Source organism: Chrysoperla carnea, chromosome 4, assembly GCF_905475395.1.
Source record: "Chrysoperla carnea chromosome 4, inChrCarn1.1, whole genome shotgun sequence".
Classification (NCBI taxonomy): domain Eukaryota; kingdom Metazoa; phylum Arthropoda; class Insecta; order Neuroptera; family Chrysopidae; genus Chrysoperla; species Chrysoperla carnea.
The window spans coordinates 76375667-76397131 of record NC_058340.1 but is presented as its reverse complement, the minus strand read 5'-3'; the positions used below and the strand labels follow the sequence as shown (position 1 = coordinate 76397131).

Genomic DNA, 21465 nt, shown 5'->3' with positions numbered 1-21465 from the left:
CCAAAAAGGGCAAACCTAGGTGAATGTTGGAAACCTCGGAAGTTGGATGACGTCATTGACCAATAGTAAATCAAGATGGCATTGGGAGGTGTGGTGGGGCGTGGCTGACAGAGCGTTAGTGTGTTTCTTGGTGGAAGTGGGGCTTAAAGTGGTGGGTGTGGTTGACAGGAGTGTGTTTCTTGGAAGTGGGGGTTAAAGGGGGCGGGAATTGGACGTTAGATGAGATAATCGAGCCCACTCCTGGAGCAGATGGATGGTACACTTTTCAAAAAAGGGCAAACCTAGGTGAATGCGAAGTTGGAGGGGATAGATGACGTCATTGACCAATAGTAGCGCTGTAAAAATCAAGATGGCGTTGGGAGGTGTGGTGGGATGAGGAATGGCTAAACGGGGGGGGGTTGGCTTTAACCAATAGTGGCGGAGAGTGAACAGGAGGCGGGACGTAAGGGCAAACCTAGGTGAATGTTGGAAACCTCGGCATTGGCCAATAGTAAAATCAAGATGGAGTCGGGAGGTGTGGTGGAGGAGAATAATGGCTGCCTAAGCATTGATGACGTCATTGGCTTTGACCAATAGTGATGCTTGACGGGGAGTGAACGGGGGGGCGGGACGTTGACATTAGTCAGCAATTTTCAAGAATATGTTGAAATAGATTTGACCTTGAAAAATATTGTAATTTGACACTTTAAATATACATGATAAAATTCAAGACACGTGACCGGATGTTAATTTTTTTTTTTTTTTTTTTTTTTTTTTTTATTGAGTCAGCGATGTAATATGACACTTGAAATTTACATAATAAAAATAGATGTTCAAACTTGTTTGAATGGACTTTGATCTTAAAATAATTTTACACGTGTCAGCAATTCTCAAGAATATGTTGAAATAGATTTGACCTTGAAAAATATGATATCATCATCTTGTTACAAGTTCAAACTTGTTTGAAATAATTTTACATTTGTCAAAACACGTGACCGGATGTTAATATTTTTTTATGATTAAGTGATGTAATATGACACTTGAAATTTACATAATAAAAATACATGTTCAAACTTGTTTGAATGGACTTTGATCTTAAAATAATTTTACACGTGTCAGCAATTCTCAAGAATATGTTGAAATAGATTTGACCTTGAAAAATATGATATCATCATCCTGTTACAAGTTCAAACTTGTTTGAATAAAAATACATGTTCAAACTTGTTTGAACTTGTTTAAACTTGTCTGAATTCCAAGAAAAAATAATTAGTTTGAATTACGATTGTAAAAATATCAAATTACAACTTTTTTAGTGGGGGGATAATGCTATAAAAAGTGATGTACGTAGCTGTTGAAGTATCTCTTTTGAAATTCACCTTTGCTTCAGTTAGTTTATTATTATTATTATTATTATTATTTTTTTGTTTTTGGTATATTTATTATTCTAAACTTAGTCTATATATTTTATACAAAAAACAAATATTACTCAGTTGTAAGTTAACTTTAGTGTTGAACGTTCGGTAACGTATATTTTGCTTAGTATTTGAAAATATAACGGTAAGTGTATAAATTTTTTAAATAATATTGTGAAACTTAAATATAATTTTTTTGAAAGATGGACACCTACGAACAAAATGTTATGCAAACGCTAAACGCGGTACCTCAAGGTGGTAGCACTGATATGATGAAGAAAGTGGAGAGAGCGTTGAGGCTCATCAAGACGGTGGAGGAAGCTGAGCGATGGATGATACTTAATAAGCAGAACATCCGCTTATTCAAAAAGATGTTGATGTTAAAGAAAGAAAATCCTCTGCGTCTTGAAGCTAATATTGGACTTTGTAAATCATACCAGCGGCAACTTCACCGACTGCGATTAGATTTAGTTAAGCAAGGTGGTGGAGTCACCAAAAAACAAAATCGACATCTAATCTGGGAGACAATTGAAACCCACCATCAGGGCAGAGTAAAGACTGGTATGATTACAAATTTGGATTATAAAGATCCAAATATATTTTTCAACCGGGCATTTCCAATGTTTAGAAGACACGTTCGGCGTGAGCTAGTGAAGCATCCCCTCAAGGTAAGTAAAATTTAAGATTTATAATTTAAATAGTCTAATGAGATCTTGAATTTTTTTTTCAGGTGTATATTATGTTCACGGGCAATTTTATTAAGCCCATCACCAAAGAGGAGGATTTGAAAACTTTTATAACGTCGGCCAAGGAAATGTATCTGACAACGGACATGCAGGAGTGGTACAATGATCATGTCAAAAACTATTTGCTGAAAAAATTGGAAGAATTCCAGGAACGCGATAGCGGTTGGGCTCTTGACATGATCATAAATATTCGAGTCCACATGAATAAGTACTCTCCGATCACAGCTGGAACATTTTGCGAACTACCATCTGCAATTAAATGTAGAAAAGCTGTGATTAATGTCCAGAATGATGACCAACATTGCTTTTTATGGTCGATAATGTCAGCACTTTACCCGGTTGAAAAGGATCCTCAACGTTTAACTAAGTACCAGCACTATAAATATCATTTAAAATATGATGGATTAAAGTTCCCCATGTCTCTGGATCAAATTAATAAATTTGAAAAGATGAACCCGCAGCTATCGATTAACGTGTACGGCTACAAAGATACGTTTCTACGTGGTTTGGAAATTTTCCCTGTACGCGTTAGCTCGAACACTGCGGAGAAGAAAATTCATCTATTGGCTGTGGAGAATGGGAACAGTCACCACTTTTGCTGGATAAAAAATTTAGCAAAGTTGGCTCGATCGGGTGTAACAAAACACCGCCGCCAAATTTATTTATGTGATCGATGTCTCAACTATTTTGCAACAGAAAGCAAACTCCAACAGCATTCAGTAAATTGTGGTGAAAAAGAAGCGGTGCGGGTACGAATGCCTGAAACTGATGACGAGCGGTTCGTTGAGTTTCAGAAATTTTCTCATCAAGAACCAATTCCATATATTGTATATGCAGATTTTGAGGCGTTATTGGTACCACAACATCATGAAGACATGGAAATGGATCATGGGTCTTATACGCAAAATATTCAAAAACATGTACCCTACAGTGTAGGTTACTATGTTCATAATACCCATGATCCCAACCAATCGTTTTATAAGGCATACCGTGGTACTGATTGCGCAAAATGGTTTGTTAAAGAACTGGAACAGGTTGCGTATACATTGGAAAAGAAAATTAAACACGTTGAACCAATGATACCGCTCACCATCGAACAAGAAATGGAGTTTCTGTGTGCAGAAAAGTGTCATATTTGTAAAAAATCTTTTACACCAACAAATAGTATCCGCGTGCGTGACCATTCACACATCACAGGTCTGTATTAATATTTATTATTGTTAAAATTTTATCTAATTTAAATATTTATTTTACAGGTTATTACAGAGGTCCAGCACACCAAATTTGTAACTTAAATTATCAAACTTCAAAGGTAATACCTGTTGTGATGCATAATTTAAGCGGATATGATGCACATTTTATAATAGAACCTCTGCTAACAGAATTCGATGGTCATGTTGATGTGTTGCCCATCAACAAAGAAAAGTACATCAGTTTTACCAAACACGTCTCGGACATTCAATTACGATTCATTGATTCCTTTAAGTTTCTCTCTGAAAAATTAGATAATCTGGCTTCCTATTTAGATAATGATAAAAAAACTATTTTACATAGAGAGGTAAGTCATAAAAAAAATATAAATAAAGTATTGAAAACTTATGAAAAAAAAAAAAAAAAAAATATTGATTCCAATAGTGATCGTAATATAATAATTGATAAATTAAGAAGACTACATTCTACAAACATCAGAAGAGAAATACTATCTATAATCCATTACTTGAGGAAAACAAATATAATTAAATAACAAGTTTATAATAACTTTATCAAAAATTAAAAAGCCGGAGTAAAATCGGTGAAAGCCGGAGTAAAATCGGTGAAAGCCGGAGTAAAACCGGAGTAAAATCGGCGAAAGTCGGAGCAAAATCGGTGAAAACCGGAGTAAAATCGGCGAAAGTCGGAGTAAAATCGGAGTAAAATCGGTGAAAACCAGAGTAAAATCGGTGAAAGTCGGAGTAAAATCGGTGAAAACCGGAGTAAAACCGGAGTAAAATCGGCGAAAGTCGGAGTAAAATCGGTGAAAACCGGAGTAAAATCGGTGAAAGTCGGAGTAAAATCGGTGAAAACCAGAGTAAAATCGGTGAAAGTCGGAGTAAAATCGGTGAAAACCGGAGTAAAATCGGCGAAAGTCGGAGTAAAATCGGTGAAAACCGGAGTAAAATCGGCGAAAGTCGGAGTAAAATCGGTGAAAACCGGAGTAAAATCGGTGAAAGTCGGAGTAAAATCGGTGAAAACCAGAGTAAAATCGGTGAAAGTCGGAGTAAAATCGGTGAAAACCGGAGTAAAACCGGAGTAAAATCGGCGAAAGTCGGAGTAAAATCGGTGAAAATCGGAGTAAAATCGGCGAAAGTCGGAGTAAAATCGGTGAAAGCCGGAGTATAACCGGAGTAAAATCGGCGAAAGTCGGAGTAAAATCGGTGAAAACCGGAGTAAAATCGGCGAAAGTCGGAGCAAAATCGGAATAAAATTGATAAAATGAATACATGTATGTAGATCTAATGAATTTTATATAGCAAAATACACCTCGTTTTCAACCATTACTCACATGATGATGCCGCATTTGAACATGGGAATATTGTACAAGAATCTAATAATATTGGGTTAACAAAAGAGGCTAAGGGAGTTAAAAGGTCGGTTCTTAGTATGAAAATAACATTTGAAGATTATGTTGAATGTTTGGAGAACTTTAAAGAGATATCGGTTAATCAAAACCTTATTAAATCTGAAAAACTTAAACTTTATACTCAAACTCAAACAAAAATTGCTCTTAGTCCTTATGATGACAAGTGATACAATATACTTGGTTCCTATAATACACTACCTTGGGGTCTGGTCTGTATCTGTTTAATACTGGTTTTGACCTGTTTAATACTGGTTTTGACCTGTTTAGAAAGAGACCTGTTTAGAAACAGACCTGTTTAGAAAGAGACCTGTTTAGAAACAGACCTGTTTAGAAAGAGACCTGTTTAGAAAGAGACCTGTTTAGATACAGACCTGTTTAGAAACAGACCTGTTTAGAAACAGACCTGTTTAGAAAGAGACCTGTTTAGAAAGAGACCTGTTTAGAAAGAGACCTGTTTAGAAACAGACCTGTTTAGAAAGAGACCTGTTTAGAAACAGACCTGTTTAGAAAGAGACCTGTTTAGAAAGAGACCTGTTTAGAAAGAGACCTGTTTAGATACAGACCTGTTTAGAAAGAGACCTGTTTAGAAAGAGACCTGTTTAGAAAGAGACTTGTTTAGATACAGACCTGTTTAGATACAGACCTGTATACTTATTGAAGGATAACAGCAACGAAGATATAAAGGGTGGTTTCTATGCTGAAGAATTACAAAAAGTTCACGATCCAAACATTTATTTAGTGGAAAAGGTCTTAGCTCCAACGTTAAAGTCAGGTGGTTAGTGTTCGACTCTTTACATGATTCATATATTGACAAAAAAGTCTTATTTTATAGTGGATCGTTTTTATGAACATACTTGTAACAATAAAAAATTTGTCATAGTGGACCGTTTTTGCGAACATATTTGTGTTTTATAAAAAAAAATAAAAATAAAAATAAAAAATATCACATTGTAAAATTATTATTTTTATTGTAAAATTTTATCTATAACATATAAAAACAGAGTTGTATTATAATAATATTTAAAAAATATATATTTATAAATTATCGAAAATACATTATAATTATTATTCTGAAAAGTGTCCATTGTCATCATCATCATCTTTCCTCATAAGATAATTTTCAATCATTTCTTTCACTTGAACATAGTCGGATAACTCGTCTGATGTAAATACACTGTAGTAAGATTGTTCAAAAATGGATAGTCCTACAATTCCATCTGTTTGTCCAGAGTGGATATTTTTTAAAATCCAGTTCCAAATTTGTTTGTCTTCATCGTCTGACGATGGGGAAAATTTCACTTCTAAGGCCATTTGTTCTACCTTATCAATAAGGTAGTTTAAAATTTCCGGTCGACCACATTTAATTGCCATATTAACTAATGTTTTAAAATACTTTGTTAACATATTGTTTATAGTACTTAAACTACAATTATCTTTAATCATATTAACAATACAGTTGTTATCACTTTTATGATTACCAAAGTCTTGCATTTTGTATGTTTTAACTAACACTAAATTGTTTTCTACAATAATTCTACCTAACTATCAGTTTTTTTGACACCCCCACCACTACTCTATCAATTGTTCATGCGCACTACTCTATCAATTGTTTGTACACCTATCACAATACCGAACCACTTTGAGGATCATCACAACAACAGCAGGACACATTTCTGAAACAACAGCAAAAATTAGCTAAATATTAAAAACATAAAAATATAAAATACTTACACTCAACAAATAATGCTATAGTGGCCCCATGGTTTTGTTTCACATGAATTGTGAGTAATGTATCGTTTTTGGTCAAATGGTGATAAGCCCACTTTCTGCTGTTTGATGGTATGAATTTTGTGGCGCTTCGATCGAATGCTTTGTTGATGATTATACGATTTCCGATTCTCTATCAAACATTTTTTATAATCATCAAAAGTAAGCTTTCGAATTGCTGACTTCTTGAGACCTTTTGATTTTTTCGTCTCTGTCTTGTTTTGCACCCGAACTGTATACATCTTACTTCGCAATCCAACAAATTCCAACATTACTTCACCATTGTTTTCATCAGACATTAAACCTTTTACTTTCTTATTACGAAGCGGTATTTTATAGATGTTATCAAGTGCGAAGTCAGCAGTATCAAAGCGATCAATATCCTGCCTCATGACGTCATAGACGGAAATATTTGATATATCATAAACTAAACTGTCGGTATCTGTGTATAAAAGCTTAACATTTTCACGACCGTATCGAGGGTACATGTAATTATAATGAAAATCATACACATACGTCTTCGATACATCCAAAATAGTGAAGCCTACATAGATTGGTTTGTTTAAAAATATTTCAGTCTTTTTCAACTCTACAATACTGACGTCATTATCGAGCACTGTCATACTATGAAAATTGGGCTTAGCAATCAATTTTTTTACTCCATGCTTTCCATCCCAATTTTTTCGTATGTAAACAACCCGGTGTTTTCTAATATTCTCCATGGTTTTACCGAATATTGCATTGATCATCAATTTGAACAATGATTTTTCAAAATCATTCGTTGCGTTCTTACGCATTTCGGTATTGAAATCAATGTATGATTTCAACCATGGAGATTGATCAAACTGTAACACACGATGGTATTTTGTTACTTTCACACCAAGTTGTATATATAATTTTAAAATTCTATAGTGCACGATATATCTGGTCTTGTTGTACAGAGTTGTAAGCAGGTATTTTTGTTTTGATCCTGGTGGTTTTGCTATCTCCGGACATGGTGGTAGATCGCTAAAGTAATCATGCAGATTTTGGGGTATTTCCAGATCCACTTCTAAAATGAAACCGACTGGTGAATCGTCTGCAATTTCCATGACGTCTGGTGTGTCAACCCACTCGAAATTTCCAGTGGGTAAAGATGTAGACATTGCTGCTCCATATTCATTCACCACATCGTAATACATCAAATAATGTTGTGTTTCATTTGGATTATACCCCTCTGTCATGTACTTATTATTAGCTTTTGCATAGCGATTAGAGCAATGACTCACACCACCTCTGATTCCTCTCTCGATAAACAGAAACTTATCTACATCAGTGAACAATTCCAGTTTCTTATCGGTGTATTTCAACATGGCTTCCCATGTATAGCCAGCTAGTGTATAAGAGTGAGCTGGATCAAGACCATATTTATGCAAACAAGTTTTACGGAAATTTTCAAAAATGTCCGCAAGTAGAAACACATCAGTTTTCATATACAGGTCAGAGTATTCACCTAGTGTATGTAAACCAAATGTATTCCATACTTGTATAGCATGATTATAATCCTGATCCGTTATGTGCTCATCTGTTAATGCACTGTAGAACGCCTCTTTTGTGGGTAAGCTTACCTCATCAAGACGTTCCCAACTAGACATGTATTCATAAGGAAATACACCTTTTCTTGTTAACAATTGAAATTGTTCATCATCACTGACCTGCAGATAAAAAAAAAGATACGGCTCTGTATAAAGTATTTATTTATTTATATTTTTTATGACTTACCTCTCTATGTAAAATAGTTTTTTTATCATTATCTAAATAGGAAGCCAGATTATCTAATTTTTCAGAGAGAAACTTAAAGGAATCAATGAATCGTAATTGAATGTCCGAGACGTGTTTGGTAAAACTGATGTACTTTTCTTTGTTGATGGGCAACACATCAACATGACCATCGAATTCTGTTAGCAGAGGTTCTATTATAAAATGTGCATCATATCCGCTTAAATTATGCATCACAACAGGTATTACCTTTGAAGTTTGATAATTTAAGTTACAAATTTGGTGTGCTGGACCTCTGTAATAACCTGTAAAATAAATATTTAAATTAGATAAAATTTTAACAATAATAAATATTAATACAGACCTGTGATGTGTGAATGGTCACGCACGCGGATACTATTTGTTGGTGTAAAAGATTTTTTACAAATATGACACTTTTCTGCACACAGAAACTCCATTTCTTGTTCGATGGTGAGCGGTATCATTGGTTCAACGTGTTTAATTTTCTTTTCCAATGTATACGCAACCTGTTCCAGTTCTTTAACAAACCATTTTGCGCAATCAGTACCACGGTATGCCTTATAAAACGATTGGTTGGGATCATGGGTACAATGAACATAGTAACCTACACTGTAGGGTACATGTTTTTGAATATTTTGCGTATAAGACCCATGATCCATTTCCATGTCTTCATGATGTTGTGGTACCAATAACGCCTCAAAATCTGCATATACAATATATGGAATTGGTTCTTGATGAGAAAATTTCTGAAACTCAACGAACCGCTCGTCATCAGTTTCAGGCATTCGTACCCGCACCGCTTCTTTTTCACCACAATTTACTGAATGCTGTTGGAGTTTGCTTTCTGTTGCAAAATAGTTGAGACATCGATCACATAAATAAATTTGGCGGCGGTGTTTTGTTACACCCGATCGAGCCAACTTTGCTAAATTTTTTATCCAGCAAAAGTGGTGACTGTTCCCATTCTCCACAGCCAATAGATGAATTTTCTTCTCCGCAGTGTTCGAGCTAACGCGTACAGGGAAAATTTCCAAACCACGTAGAAACGTATCTTTGTAGCCGTACACGTTAATCGATAGCTGCGGGTTCATCTTTTCAAATTTATTAATTTGATCCAGAGACATGGGGAACTTTAATCCATCATATTTTAAATGATATTTATAGTGCTGGTACTTAGTTAAACGTTGAGGATCCTTTTCAACCGGGTAAAGTGCTGACATTATCGACCATAAAAAGCAATGTTGGTCATCATTCTGGACATTAATCACAGCTTTTCTACATTTAATTGCAGATGGTAGTTCGCAAAATGTTCCAGCTGTGATCGGAGAGTACTTATTCATGTGGACTCGAATATTTATGATCATGTCAAGAGCCCAACCGCTATCGCGTTCCTGGAATTCTTCCAATTTTTTCAGCAAATAGTTTTTGACATGATCATTGTACCACTCCTGCATGTCCGTTGTCAGATACATTTCCTTGGCCGACGTTATAAAAGTTTTCAAATCCTCCTCTTTGGTGATGGGCTTAATAAAATTGCCCGTGAACATAATATACACCTGAAAAAAAAATTCAAGATCTCATTAGACTATTTAAATTATAAATCTTAAATTTTACTTACCTTGAGGGGATGCTTCACTAGCTCACGCCGAACGTGTCTTCTAAACATTGGAAATGCCCGGTTGAAAAATATATTTGGATCTTTATAATCCAAATTTGTAATCATACCAGTCTTCACCCTGCCCTGATGGTGGGTTTCAATTGTCTCCCAGATTAGATGTCGATTTTGTTTTTTGGTGACTCCACCACCTTGCTTAACTAAATCTAATCGCAGTCGGTGAAGTTGCCGCTGGTATGATTTACAAAGTCCAATATTAGCTTCAAGACGCAGAGGATTTTCTTTCTTTAACATCAACATCTTTTTGAATAAGCGGATGTTCTGCTTATTAAGTATCATCCATCGCTCAGCTTCCTCCACCGTCTTGATGAGCCTCAACACTCTCTCCACTTTCTTCATCATATCAGTGCTACCACCTTGAGGTACCGCGTTTAGCGTTTGCATAACATTTTGTTCGTAGGTGTCCATCTTTCAAAAAAATTATATTTAAGTTTCACAATATTATTTAAAAAATTTATACACTTACCGTTATATTTTCAAATACTAAGCAAAATATACGTTACCGAACGTTCAACACTAAAGTTAACTTACAACTGAGTAATATTTGTTTTTTGTATAAAATATATAGACTAAGTTTAGAATAATAAATATACCAAAAACAAAAAAATAATAATAATAATAATAATAATAAACTAACTGAAGCAAAGGTGAATTTCAAAAGAGATACTTCAACAGCTACGTACATCACTTTTTATAGCATTATCCCCCCCCACTAAAAAAGTTGTAATTTGATATTTTTACAATCGTAATTCAAACTAATTATTTTTTCTTGGAATTCAGACAAGTTTAAACAAGTTCAAACAAGTTTGAACATGTATTTTTATTCAAACAAGTTTGAACTTGTAACAGGATGATGATATCATATTTTTCAAGGTCAAATCTATTTCAACATATTCTTGAGAATTGCTGACACGTGTAAAATTATTTTAAGATCAAAGTCCATTCAAACAAGTTTGAACATGTATTTTTATTATGTAAATTTCAAGTGTCATATTACATCACTTAATCATAAAAAAATATTAACATCCGGTCACGTGTTTTGACAAATGTAAAATTATTTCAAACAAGTTTGAACTTGTAACAAGATGATGATATCATATTTTTCAAGGTCAAATCTATTTCAACATATTCTTGAGAATTGCTGACACGTGTAAAATTATTTTAAGATCAAAGTCCATTCAAACAAGTTTGAACATCTATTTTTATTATGTAAATTTCAAGTGTGCATACAGCGCTACTATTGGTCAATGACGTCATCTATCCCCTCTAACTTCGCATTCACCTAGGTTTGCCCTTTTTTGAAAAGTGTACCATCCATCTGCGCCAGGAGTGGGCTCGATTATCTCATCTAACGTCCAATTCCCGCCCCCTTTAACCCCCACTTCCAAGAAACACACTCCTGTCAACCACGCCCACCACTTTAAGCCCCACTTCCACCAAGAAACACACTAACGCTCTGTCAGCCACGCCCCACCACACCTCCCAACGCCATCTTGATTTACTATTGGTCAATGACGTCATCCAACTTCCGAGGTTTCCAACATTCACCTAGGTTTGCCCTTTTTGGAAAAGTGTACCATCCAAGCGGGGTTACTTGAGGTCAAACTGCGCCAGGAGGTACATGACTATACTACTGATGCTCATTTACGAACTTGACCTCACTTTTTACGTCCTGAGTACGCTGTAAAAATTTCAGCTCGATATCTTTTTTCGTTTTTGAGTTATCGTGTCCACAGACGGACGGACAGACGGACGGACAACCGGAAATGGACTAATTAGGTGATTTTATGAACACCTATGACAAAATTTTTTTCCTAGCATCATTATTTTTAAGCGTTACAAACTTGGGACTAAACTTAATATACTATGTATATTTCATATATACATGGCATAAAAATTACATAGAACTTTATAAATAAGTTTTCAAAGTTAATTAAATATTATAAGTTTTCTAATGTTGATGCATATAGGATAAATACCATTTTTATGCAAAACAATAACCTTACTATTCAAGATAAGAACCTTATTATATAAGATAACAATGAGATCTATTTTGACGATTATACTAATTTAGCTTGTTGATCTTCAGAGATGGCATTAAAGGGCCGGCAATAAAAATTAGCATTGACTTTCGCTTCTGTTTTACCCATAAATTCTCTGCGCGAGTCGACCATCGCTATGAATTTTATTTATATGACAAATAGATGTGTTATTCGCACCGTGCGTTTTATTGGAGTCGTTTCCATGGTAACGATACACTACTTTAATTATAGAATTGTATGGATTGCATTTATGACTTATATTGAAGATTTAATATTATTGTCTCACAAATTTAAAAAATAATTATGATTATTTACATTTGAAAAATAATATTTGTGCAATTTGATTTCTTATTTTCACAATTTTTAATGCATTAAGTTTAAATAATAGTGTTTTTCCATAATTTTAATTTGACATTTTCTATAACATTAACATGTAAAAAATTGCAAATTAGTCATAACAGCCTCCTATATCGCCAAAAATTTTCACTGGAAGCGCTGGCATCGATTTTATTGTCCCTACCATGACTACGCACACAACAAATAGCTACACCCACTGAACTGTATTTTTATACCATGTATATATGAAATACATAGTATATTAAGTTTAGTCCAGAGTTTGTAACGCCTAAAAATATTGATGCTATGCAAAAAGTTTTGGTATAGGTGTTCATAGAATCACCTAATTAGTCTATTTCCGGTTGTCCGTCCGTCTGTCCGTCCGTCTGTGGACACGATAACTGAAAAACTAAAAGAGATATCAAGATGAAATTTTTATAGCGTACTCAGGACGTAAAAAGTGAGGTCGAGTTCGTAAATGAGCATCATAGGTCAATTGGGTCTTGGGTCTGTAGGACCCATCTTGTAAACCGTTAGAGATATAACAAAAGTTTAAATGTAAAAAATGTTCTGTATAAAAAAATAAACAACTTTTGTTGAAAACATTTTTTTGCAAATGTCACTGTTTCCCACGAGGGCGCTTATTAGGTGCAAATTTTATAGTATGCATTAATATGGGAATATCAGTGTGTGTGTAGCTATTTAAAAGTGGATATCTTTTTTTATTTACGTGGCGTCAAAAAACAAACGATTGTGTCATCAACACTGTCTATACATGGTATTTCAACAATTTACTCAGTCAATTGTTTATTTTCACTTGTTTAAATCATGATTTACACAATTTTGACTATAAACAAATATTCTACTTTTGAAGTAACAAATTAAGTACTTTTCCGTTATTGTTAAAAATAATTTTCCAATACATTAGATATTTCTAATTTTGGCTATAAAAAACTTTCTATTTTGGAAGTAAAAAATAAGATATTCTTCCATTTTTAACTTTTTTAAGCTGCGTTCTTTCACTGATCTACGGGTTGGCCATGCCTTTAATGGGGTCGAGCTAGCACTGGTCTGTGGGTTTATAGCCCTTGCATTTACCCTGTGATTGCGTTCATTCACTGATCTACGGGTTAGCCATGCCTTTAATGGGATCGAGTTACATGCAGGTTTTTAGCTCTTGCGTTTACCCGTTGATTGCGTTCATTCACTGATTAATGGGGTCTAGTTAGCACAGGTCTGCGGATTTTTAGCTCTTGCTATTACCTATGTAAATTCTTAGGCTTTCTTCGGGTCCCTTTTTATCAAGACCCTCTTATGTCTTCATAATAACGTTGTTGTAAAAAAAATTTTTTTTCTTTTTTTTGAGAAAAATGGAAAGATCGCATATAAGTTTTAAAACAAAACTGTTTTTATTTTTTCATGATATTTTTAAAGTTACAACCCAATTGTTTTAAAAAGAGTTTTTGGACAATTTTGACCATAAAAAGCTATTTTTAGATTTTATAATCAAAAATAAATTTTGGTTATAAAAATCTATTTTTAACATTTTACGCTAAAAACGCACCGCGAGAAGGTATTGCCCGTAGCACTTCGTCAAAAACAAAAAAGGTCTCTTCGGCTCACCAATTCCGAAGTATTTAATGATTCCAAGCCCTTTTTGTTTGTGTTAAGACTTTGGTGGGTGCAATTAAGTCTTAAGTCTTAATAGACATCATCTTCTAGGGAAAATCAGAATCAGAATCGTCTTTTTCTATAGCATTATCAATATCATCCTCCTGATCTTTCAGTCCTTCTGATCGAGGTTTCTTTAAAAGAGGCAGAAATTGTTCTTTCTCAGTTGAAAAAAGGAGATGAATCTATTTCTTTTAGTGTCAATCCTTTTTTCAAGCTTCCATCAATTATTCCCGGATATATTTTTTTAATATCAAGTAGAAACTGCATGAATTTGGACCCCTCAACCGAATAATTCTTCCAGATACTTCTTACATTTCTGTAAGAATACGGAGCCATATATTGATGTAGTAATTTCGGAGTTTTACGACATTTTATTGATGTTTTCAATAATTTGTTCTGGTTCTCCAAATTATTTATGGTGTTTAAAGGATTTGATTTGTCAACGAATTCTCCGATACTATGATTGGTTACATATTCGCGAAGTTGAAAAATCAACATACTTTTTTATGTATGGCCACAGTTCCTCCTTACTTTTCGCGTTGACTTTAAAAAACAAACCACATTTATCCTCCTTACAATATAATCCAAGAACGGTCGTAGTAACACGTCCGCGATTGTAGCACGTCGGTAATACGTCCGCAATTGTACTTACGTTTAGTAAGGAACGTTTCATCAATCTAGACAGTTTTAGGAAGACCACAACATACAGGTGCCGTTGACTTACGCGATGGAATTTATCCAATTTCTTCAAGAAAAGAAATCGCTAATTCATCACTTGAACCCAATTTTTAAATAGAATTAAACGTAGAAAATTGTTTTAATTTAGAATGTAATTCAGGATGAATACCTGACATTTTTGAAACTTGAATTAAAGAAAGGACACCGAAAAGAAAAATTATCTAAGTTAATGATATTGCGTTGCATTCGAAAAGATTTGTAATATTAAAAAAAAATTATTAGCAAAAATTATTGAAATTTAAAAATAAATTTATTTTTTATTCGATAATTTCCGAAAAAATATTTGGATACAAGTTTACATAAATATATTATTTTTTGAAGTTTATATAATTTTTAAATATGGATAATAATTATGTATTTTTTTTTCACTCTTTAAATATTTAAATTTCGCGCTTTACTATATTGGTTAAAAAGTGAACTAATAAATAAACATAACTGGAAAGATGACCCAAGTTCATTTTGTTGCAATAACCTTTATTACAGAGACTATTTCAGTAAACCGATAAATTCTCTGTTTATTGTATGCTTATGTCATATGCGTATAGTTTCCAGATTGTAAACAAATATTTCCGTTAGATTTATGCATCTATGGGCGTTCTGACCAGGGCTGCCATATTGTATAATCGGATACAAAAAGTGTATAATATGGTTATTATATGTATCCAGTTTGTATAGCAGATTGCCTCGTATAATTGGATACAAAAATAAAAATTCAAACGTGAAGTAAATTTTGTGAGAGTTAAAATACCGATTATTTGAGATAACGAGAGATCGAACATGTCTTAATCGTAGAAATTGGCGCTCTCTGAGTAATATTCGTTAGCATTACAAATAAACGTAAAAGTGACTTTTTAAACCAGCGCCACTTGCTACTGGAACTGATACAGACTATTTTTTTACAATTTTGCCGCTTTGTATAATGATATTTGATTCTGTATAATTTCAGTTACCGAACGGTATAAAATAAGTTGGCTCTACTGGCAGCCCTGGTTCTGGCAATAGTTCTTTTTTTCTATCGCTAGATAGTCTTTCTTAGCATTAAAATCCAATAAGCGCACAGTGATGTCTTGGATTTTGATGAGGTTAAGTCTCAAATATAATGCATAAGTATAATAAAGTTTATTTGTCAAAAAGTGTATTATAAATATTGAGCTATTGTGTTGATTAAATAATTTTAAGGTACCTATGTTTAAAAAAATTGTACTTTACGATTTGGCAATGGAATGGAATCAAATGCACAATTAATGTGAAAATTAAATAATGTATTTGCTATTAATTTTTAAAATTTAATAGCCGTTTTGAATTGATTTTTTTTTTAATATTTTCTTTTTTTTTTGTTTTTTTATTAGGCGAGCGAAGGGAGCCTCTTCTAGGTTAAAATGTAACTTTTTGGTGGTAAACTTTACAAAAAAATACAAAAGATTTAGACATGAAATGAAATGTTGTAGCTCCATATTTATGTCTAGATGTGTTATCAATCATTATTTTTAGAAAAAATTGTATAAATAATAAATAATAAAAAACAACAGTATTTTTTATTTATTACAATGTATATATCAATATATATGCAGAGATAGTGGCACCATCTATGAACTACATCTAATACTAATATATAATTGGCTACATTGAATATTAATTTTAATAAAGTAGCCATCTGTAGATTCTTTCAAGTATTAAAAAACGTGATAATGAAAAATACAAAAATCGTGATAACAAAATTAATTTTTGCAGTTCTACAGTAGAATAACTAAAAAAATTAAGTGATATTAATAGTAATGAAAAAATTTTAATTATGGTTATTATTAATTAATTGTTTGTTATTAAAGCAATAAAAAATGACACGACGTCGTACGTTGACGGGCCGTAAAGGGGGTGATCGTAATCGATCATTAAGGGGTGATGATCGGAAACGACGAAAACAAGATCTAGAAGAATTATATCTTTATCGAGATGATATTAATTTTAAAATGTACTTATGCAGAAAATTTTGAGATTGCTCAAAAGAATTTCAATTTTGAAGTATTTAATGTATGTCATCGTCGTTAGTTTGATTTACAAATTAATAAAGATGGGTTTTGTTGTATTTGTCATAAATTTAAAATAAAAAATGAATTGAATATTTTCACAGCGGATAATAACATGGATCCTGGTTTACAACCTGATGTTTTAAAGAAATAAACGTTTGTTGAGGAACAATTAAATAAAAAATATTTGTCATTAATTGAAGTATAATTTTACTTTAGAAATATATATTTTATATGATACCATTCGCGAGCCATTACAAAGTACCGGAGTAAAACTAAGCAAAAAAAGGCTGTTGTATGGATTAAAAGTTCGGGCAGCGAAACTTTGGGGCTTTTCTTTTCACATCAAAATAAGTAATTTTTTAAAATTTTTACTTTCCCGCAGTGGTGCAACATGTTTAACCAACAAAATGGCGTCAAAAATGGATTTCGAGATCAATGACCCCAAAAACCCTTTTATACGTCATAAAAAATTTGAATTTGCAAAAATTATGAAACCGGGAGGGGGAGGGGTGGATGTTGTAAAATGGGCTATATTAATAAAAAAATCTAAAGTTTTGGGCTACTTTAGCATTTTAAACTATTTTAACCTCTTTTTAAAATCTTTTAAGATACATTTATTCAATACACCCCGTCGCCCAAACAGCGCGGGGGTTACAGCTTAAAAAAATTGATTTAAACCATATAAACCTCTTTTAAAAATAGTTTTCTGAAGCCAAAGCAAAAAACACTCCCCAAAGCCAGTCCATACACCCCCCAAACAATTATTTCCAGAAAGTGTTAAATTTTCCGTTTTTCGCAAAAATATGGATCAAGGAATCATTTTACGGGTAAGTCACTTATTAGTAAATCGAAAGATAATAAAAAATGCTACAATTTAAAAAAAAATTTAACCTCGTAGGACAAAATGGCAGCCATTTTAAACAATTCACTAAATTGAAAATTTTGGCCGAACTATTTAACGGATTTCGCTAAAATTTTAAACGAAAGTTGTAACTAATAAAACCTACTATCGATATCAGTTTCATTAAAATCAATCAAATATTTTTCAAGTTACAGTCAAATGAACTGTTTTACCATATGTATGTATACATATATATATAACTGGGAGGGGAAGGGACGAAACCCTCCCAAAAAAATATGAGGAGTACTTCTTAACATTGACTACAAACCTACCAAATTTGGATATGTACCGATGTCTCCTTTTGCGAATATAAAATAAAAATGATAAAATTTCTGAAAAAAATTCCATTTTTGACGCCTTTTTTGGTTAAACATGTTGCACCACGTAATTTTACTAAAGTTATAATGTCTGAATGACTGACGGATCATTGCACAGCCTAAACCGTTTATCGTAGAGACCTGAAACTTGGAGAGTGTGTTCTTTGTATAACCTAGGTATCCGATAAGAAGTTTTCCGAAATTCTACCCTTAAGGAGTGTGAATTTTGTATATGGGAAATCCATGTTTATATAATTTTTTATAGACAAATAAAGATCAACGTTTGCGTGTTTGTCATGTTACTATAGTTTTTTTTAATTCATGTGGTTTATCATATTTACAGAGAAATTGAATTATTCTTTCCCACAAATGTTAAGTAGCGAAATCTTTCTTTATAATTTGAAAGTCTGTAACTATATTTTATCGTTGTACGAAATATTTGAAACAATGATTATATAGCTGTATTTATAGCTGTATTACAAAACCATATTGAAGATAGAAATTTTAATTATTTTTAAAGGAAAAACAGTATAATAGGTTTTCTTACAAAATCAAATATCTTAGACAGAATATTTAATACAGAACTATTGTTAGAGTTACGTTTCTATAAAATATCTACTGAATTATTCCGTTTCTCTCATGAACACTATGTTTCTATTCATATTTTAAGTATTAAAATTGGCATCCGATTTTTTGTTCTTAAAAATAGATATTATTATATAAATTAATCAAAAAATGTAAATTAGGAACTGTCTGACTGACTGATCGAAGCATGAAATTTTACACAAACATTTCTTAAATGATATAAGTGTGCACTTAGAAGTGGTCTTAGAGGCGATATAACATGTCGATATTCATCCATCTGATAACCAGATGAGAATTATTTTTTACAAAATTTTATTGATTTTTGAATACTCCTCTTATATTTTTTTATCGAAAAGTGTTTATACTATTTTTAATTAAATTAATTTTAAGCAATTATTTTCCATGGTTTGTACAGGCAAGCCTATATCATTATTTTCGTAAGTAAATTATCTTTCTTCTGATACCAATTAGATTGGTTAACAGATCGATGTAGTAACCTATATTGATTTACACCTGCCCATATGGTATCAACAGATCTACACCAATCTGTTAACTAATCGAATTTGGTATCAGAAGAAAGATAATGCAGAAAACTTTATGAATTTTGAAGTTAGAAATGCAAAAAATGATATAAGAGAGCCCATGGTTAAAACCAAAAGTTTACTGTATCACATAATATTTTCAAAAAATTAATTCTTCAAGGAGCAAATAGGTGGTGAAAGTTTATACGAAACTTTGTCATTTTTTAAGGTTGGAATGTACAAATTGATATATGTGCTCATGGTTTAAGACAGAAGCATGAAGGTTATAAGAACGAGAACGATCGCTATAGAAAATATTGTCCCCGAAATATGGACAAAATAAGTGAGGCGCTGCGACCGCTACGTAGTATCAATAAAAGAGGGCTGTTGTGCGCTAATTTGAAATGATATATCAATTTGTACATTATGCAACTAACTTCATCTACTTGTACTCAGGGTTGCCAGAAAGTTTTCATTCAAGTCGCCTCCTCTGTGATCAAAATATAGAGGAAGAGGAAATGTAAAAAGTTGATACAATCCTTTGTACTAAATCTTGACTTTTTTTAAGGCATAAAATAATATTTTTATGCAAGTTGCACATGTTTATATGGTGTTTCTGTTGTCTAGATGAAGAGTCAAGAACCAAGCTATGAAAAATTTTCGATTCAATGACTTTGAGAGCGATTCAATAATGCAAACCTTTTATAAAGATCTACTTCCATTCAAAACATAAAAAAAATTTTTTATAAAAAGAGAACATATCTCTACGTTGTTACTGTTGGCTAGACGTAGAAGAAATTAAAATACTCTGTGTCTGTGAGAGAAATAAAATAATTTTTGGCTTTGTGAGGAGATAAACCAAGAAAATCTTCTCATTCTCCTCTCTAGAACTCTATCCTATAAAACATTCTAACTGTTTTGGGAGAAATAAATTTAAAAAAAAGTTTTAAAATTTCAACCGTATGAGCACTTTAGGTGGTTTTGTTTCAGTTAATTAGTGTTTAAGAAAATACTAAAATTTTATAGTTGAATAATTTTATCATATTTTACTTCAGTTGTATCATGCTTTATGACAGCACATTCATTTCTTTAATTTTAGTAATTTATAACAATGTTGCATTTTATTTAAAAACTTCCCTCATATGCTGGAATAAAAGAAACTCCGGGAATGAGAAACTAATTATTCTTAAGCTAATTTCGTACAGGACTTAGGTAAAATATTACGCTAAATTTTCTTCACAATTATTTTATTAATATTGTTTTTATACATTCATAATAAATTTACATACATAACACAATAAATTACATAAATTTTATAAATCTATTTTCATAAATATTATAAATTTAAAATTAAGTTTTATTGAATAGACCGCTTAATAATAATTTTAATAATTAAAAGTAATAATTTATTTGGACTTGTTTTTGCTAAAATAATTAAAAACACATAATATTAAAAAAAATCTGTTATTCAAATGAAAATCAATGGCCTCTTTTCCCAAAATGAATTAATACCGTTTATTGCAAAAGCCAACTTGGACTATTTCTTAATCATAGGACTTAAATCGAAGTAACTGAAAGAAAATGGATATTATTCAAACAAAAAAAACAGATATTTATAACACTAATACAATTTATTATTTATTTATTTATTTTAAAACAGTTTAATAGAATGTATGGTGAGAATGTATACGCATAAATCAGTAGATTCGGACACCTAATAAAAATTGATGTTAAATTTATTGTAATTAATATTTTATTTCTATTATTGTACAATCTTAATTTCGTTTATATTATTATTAATTGTCAATGATTTTATGCAAAATTGTTAAAATCAGTTTTAAGATCCCGGACCTGACGACAGCAATGCGCTGATTTGTATCACTCGTAGCCAAATTGTACATCTTAAGAGATCCTGAAGCTATGACATTAACACTCCTCGTTTATTATGTATGCCATAAAGGCTGATTATACAGTATGCAAGAGAGCATTTTACATCGAACTGTTAACCATTTACATCAAAATCAAAATTAGTAAATATATATAAACATTTAAGATTCATCAATAAAAACGAAAGAAAATCATAAATATTACAAAAATAACAAAATCATTGCACCGCAATGTATTTTCAGTTGCTAAACAAATTTTTAATGAAACAGACCGTAAACTGGTTGACAAAGTTATAATAAATTTTTGGTTAGTCCTGCAAATTTAATTGCAATGGCACATTCGTTAATAAACTTTTTATTTCTATCATTGTACAATTTTAATGTCGTTTGTATTATTATTAATAATTAGTTATTTTATGGAAAACTGTCAATTTCCAAACCCAAATGCAAGAACTTGCAG

The 21465-nt window shown here is 32.2% G+C and overlaps 3 protein-coding genes across 3 annotated transcripts; 1 reads left to right on the top strand and 2 right to left on the bottom strand.

Annotated features, from left to right (window-relative positions):
• The first annotated feature begins 2457 nt into the window (after positions 1 to 2457).
• LOC123298958 lies at positions 2458 to 3877 on the top strand. Its single transcript, XM_044881058.1, has 3 exons — positions 2458 to 3334; positions 3394 to 3695; positions 3806 to 3877. The coding sequence occupies exons 1-3, from the start codon at positions 2458 to 2460 to the stop codon at positions 3875 to 3877; spliced, it is 1251 nt and encodes a 416-aa protein (XP_044736993.1).
• A 2523-nt stretch (positions 3878 to 6400) lies between these two features.
• LOC123298957 lies at positions 6401 to 7331 on the bottom strand. The gene is made up of 2 exons (XM_044881057.1): positions 6489 to 7331; positions 6401 to 6430 (listed from the first exon to the last, which is right to left on the bottom strand). The coding sequence occupies exon 1, from the start codon at positions 7319 to 7321 to the stop codon at positions 6491 to 6493; it is 831 nt and encodes a 276-aa protein (XP_044736992.1). The 5' UTR covers positions 7322 to 7331; the 3' UTR covers positions 6401 to 6430; positions 6489 to 6490.
• A 16-nt stretch (positions 7332 to 7347) lies between these two features.
• LOC123298955 lies at positions 7348 to 9523 on the bottom strand. Its single transcript, XM_044881056.1, has 4 exons — positions 8647 to 9523; positions 8286 to 8587; positions 7464 to 8218; positions 7348 to 7369 (listed from the first exon to the last, which is right to left on the bottom strand). Exons 1-4 carry the CDS (start codon positions 9521 to 9523, stop codon positions 7348 to 7350), a joined length of 1956 nt encoding a protein of 651 aa, XP_044736991.1.
• Between the last annotated feature and the right edge of the window lie 11942 nt (positions 9524 to 21465).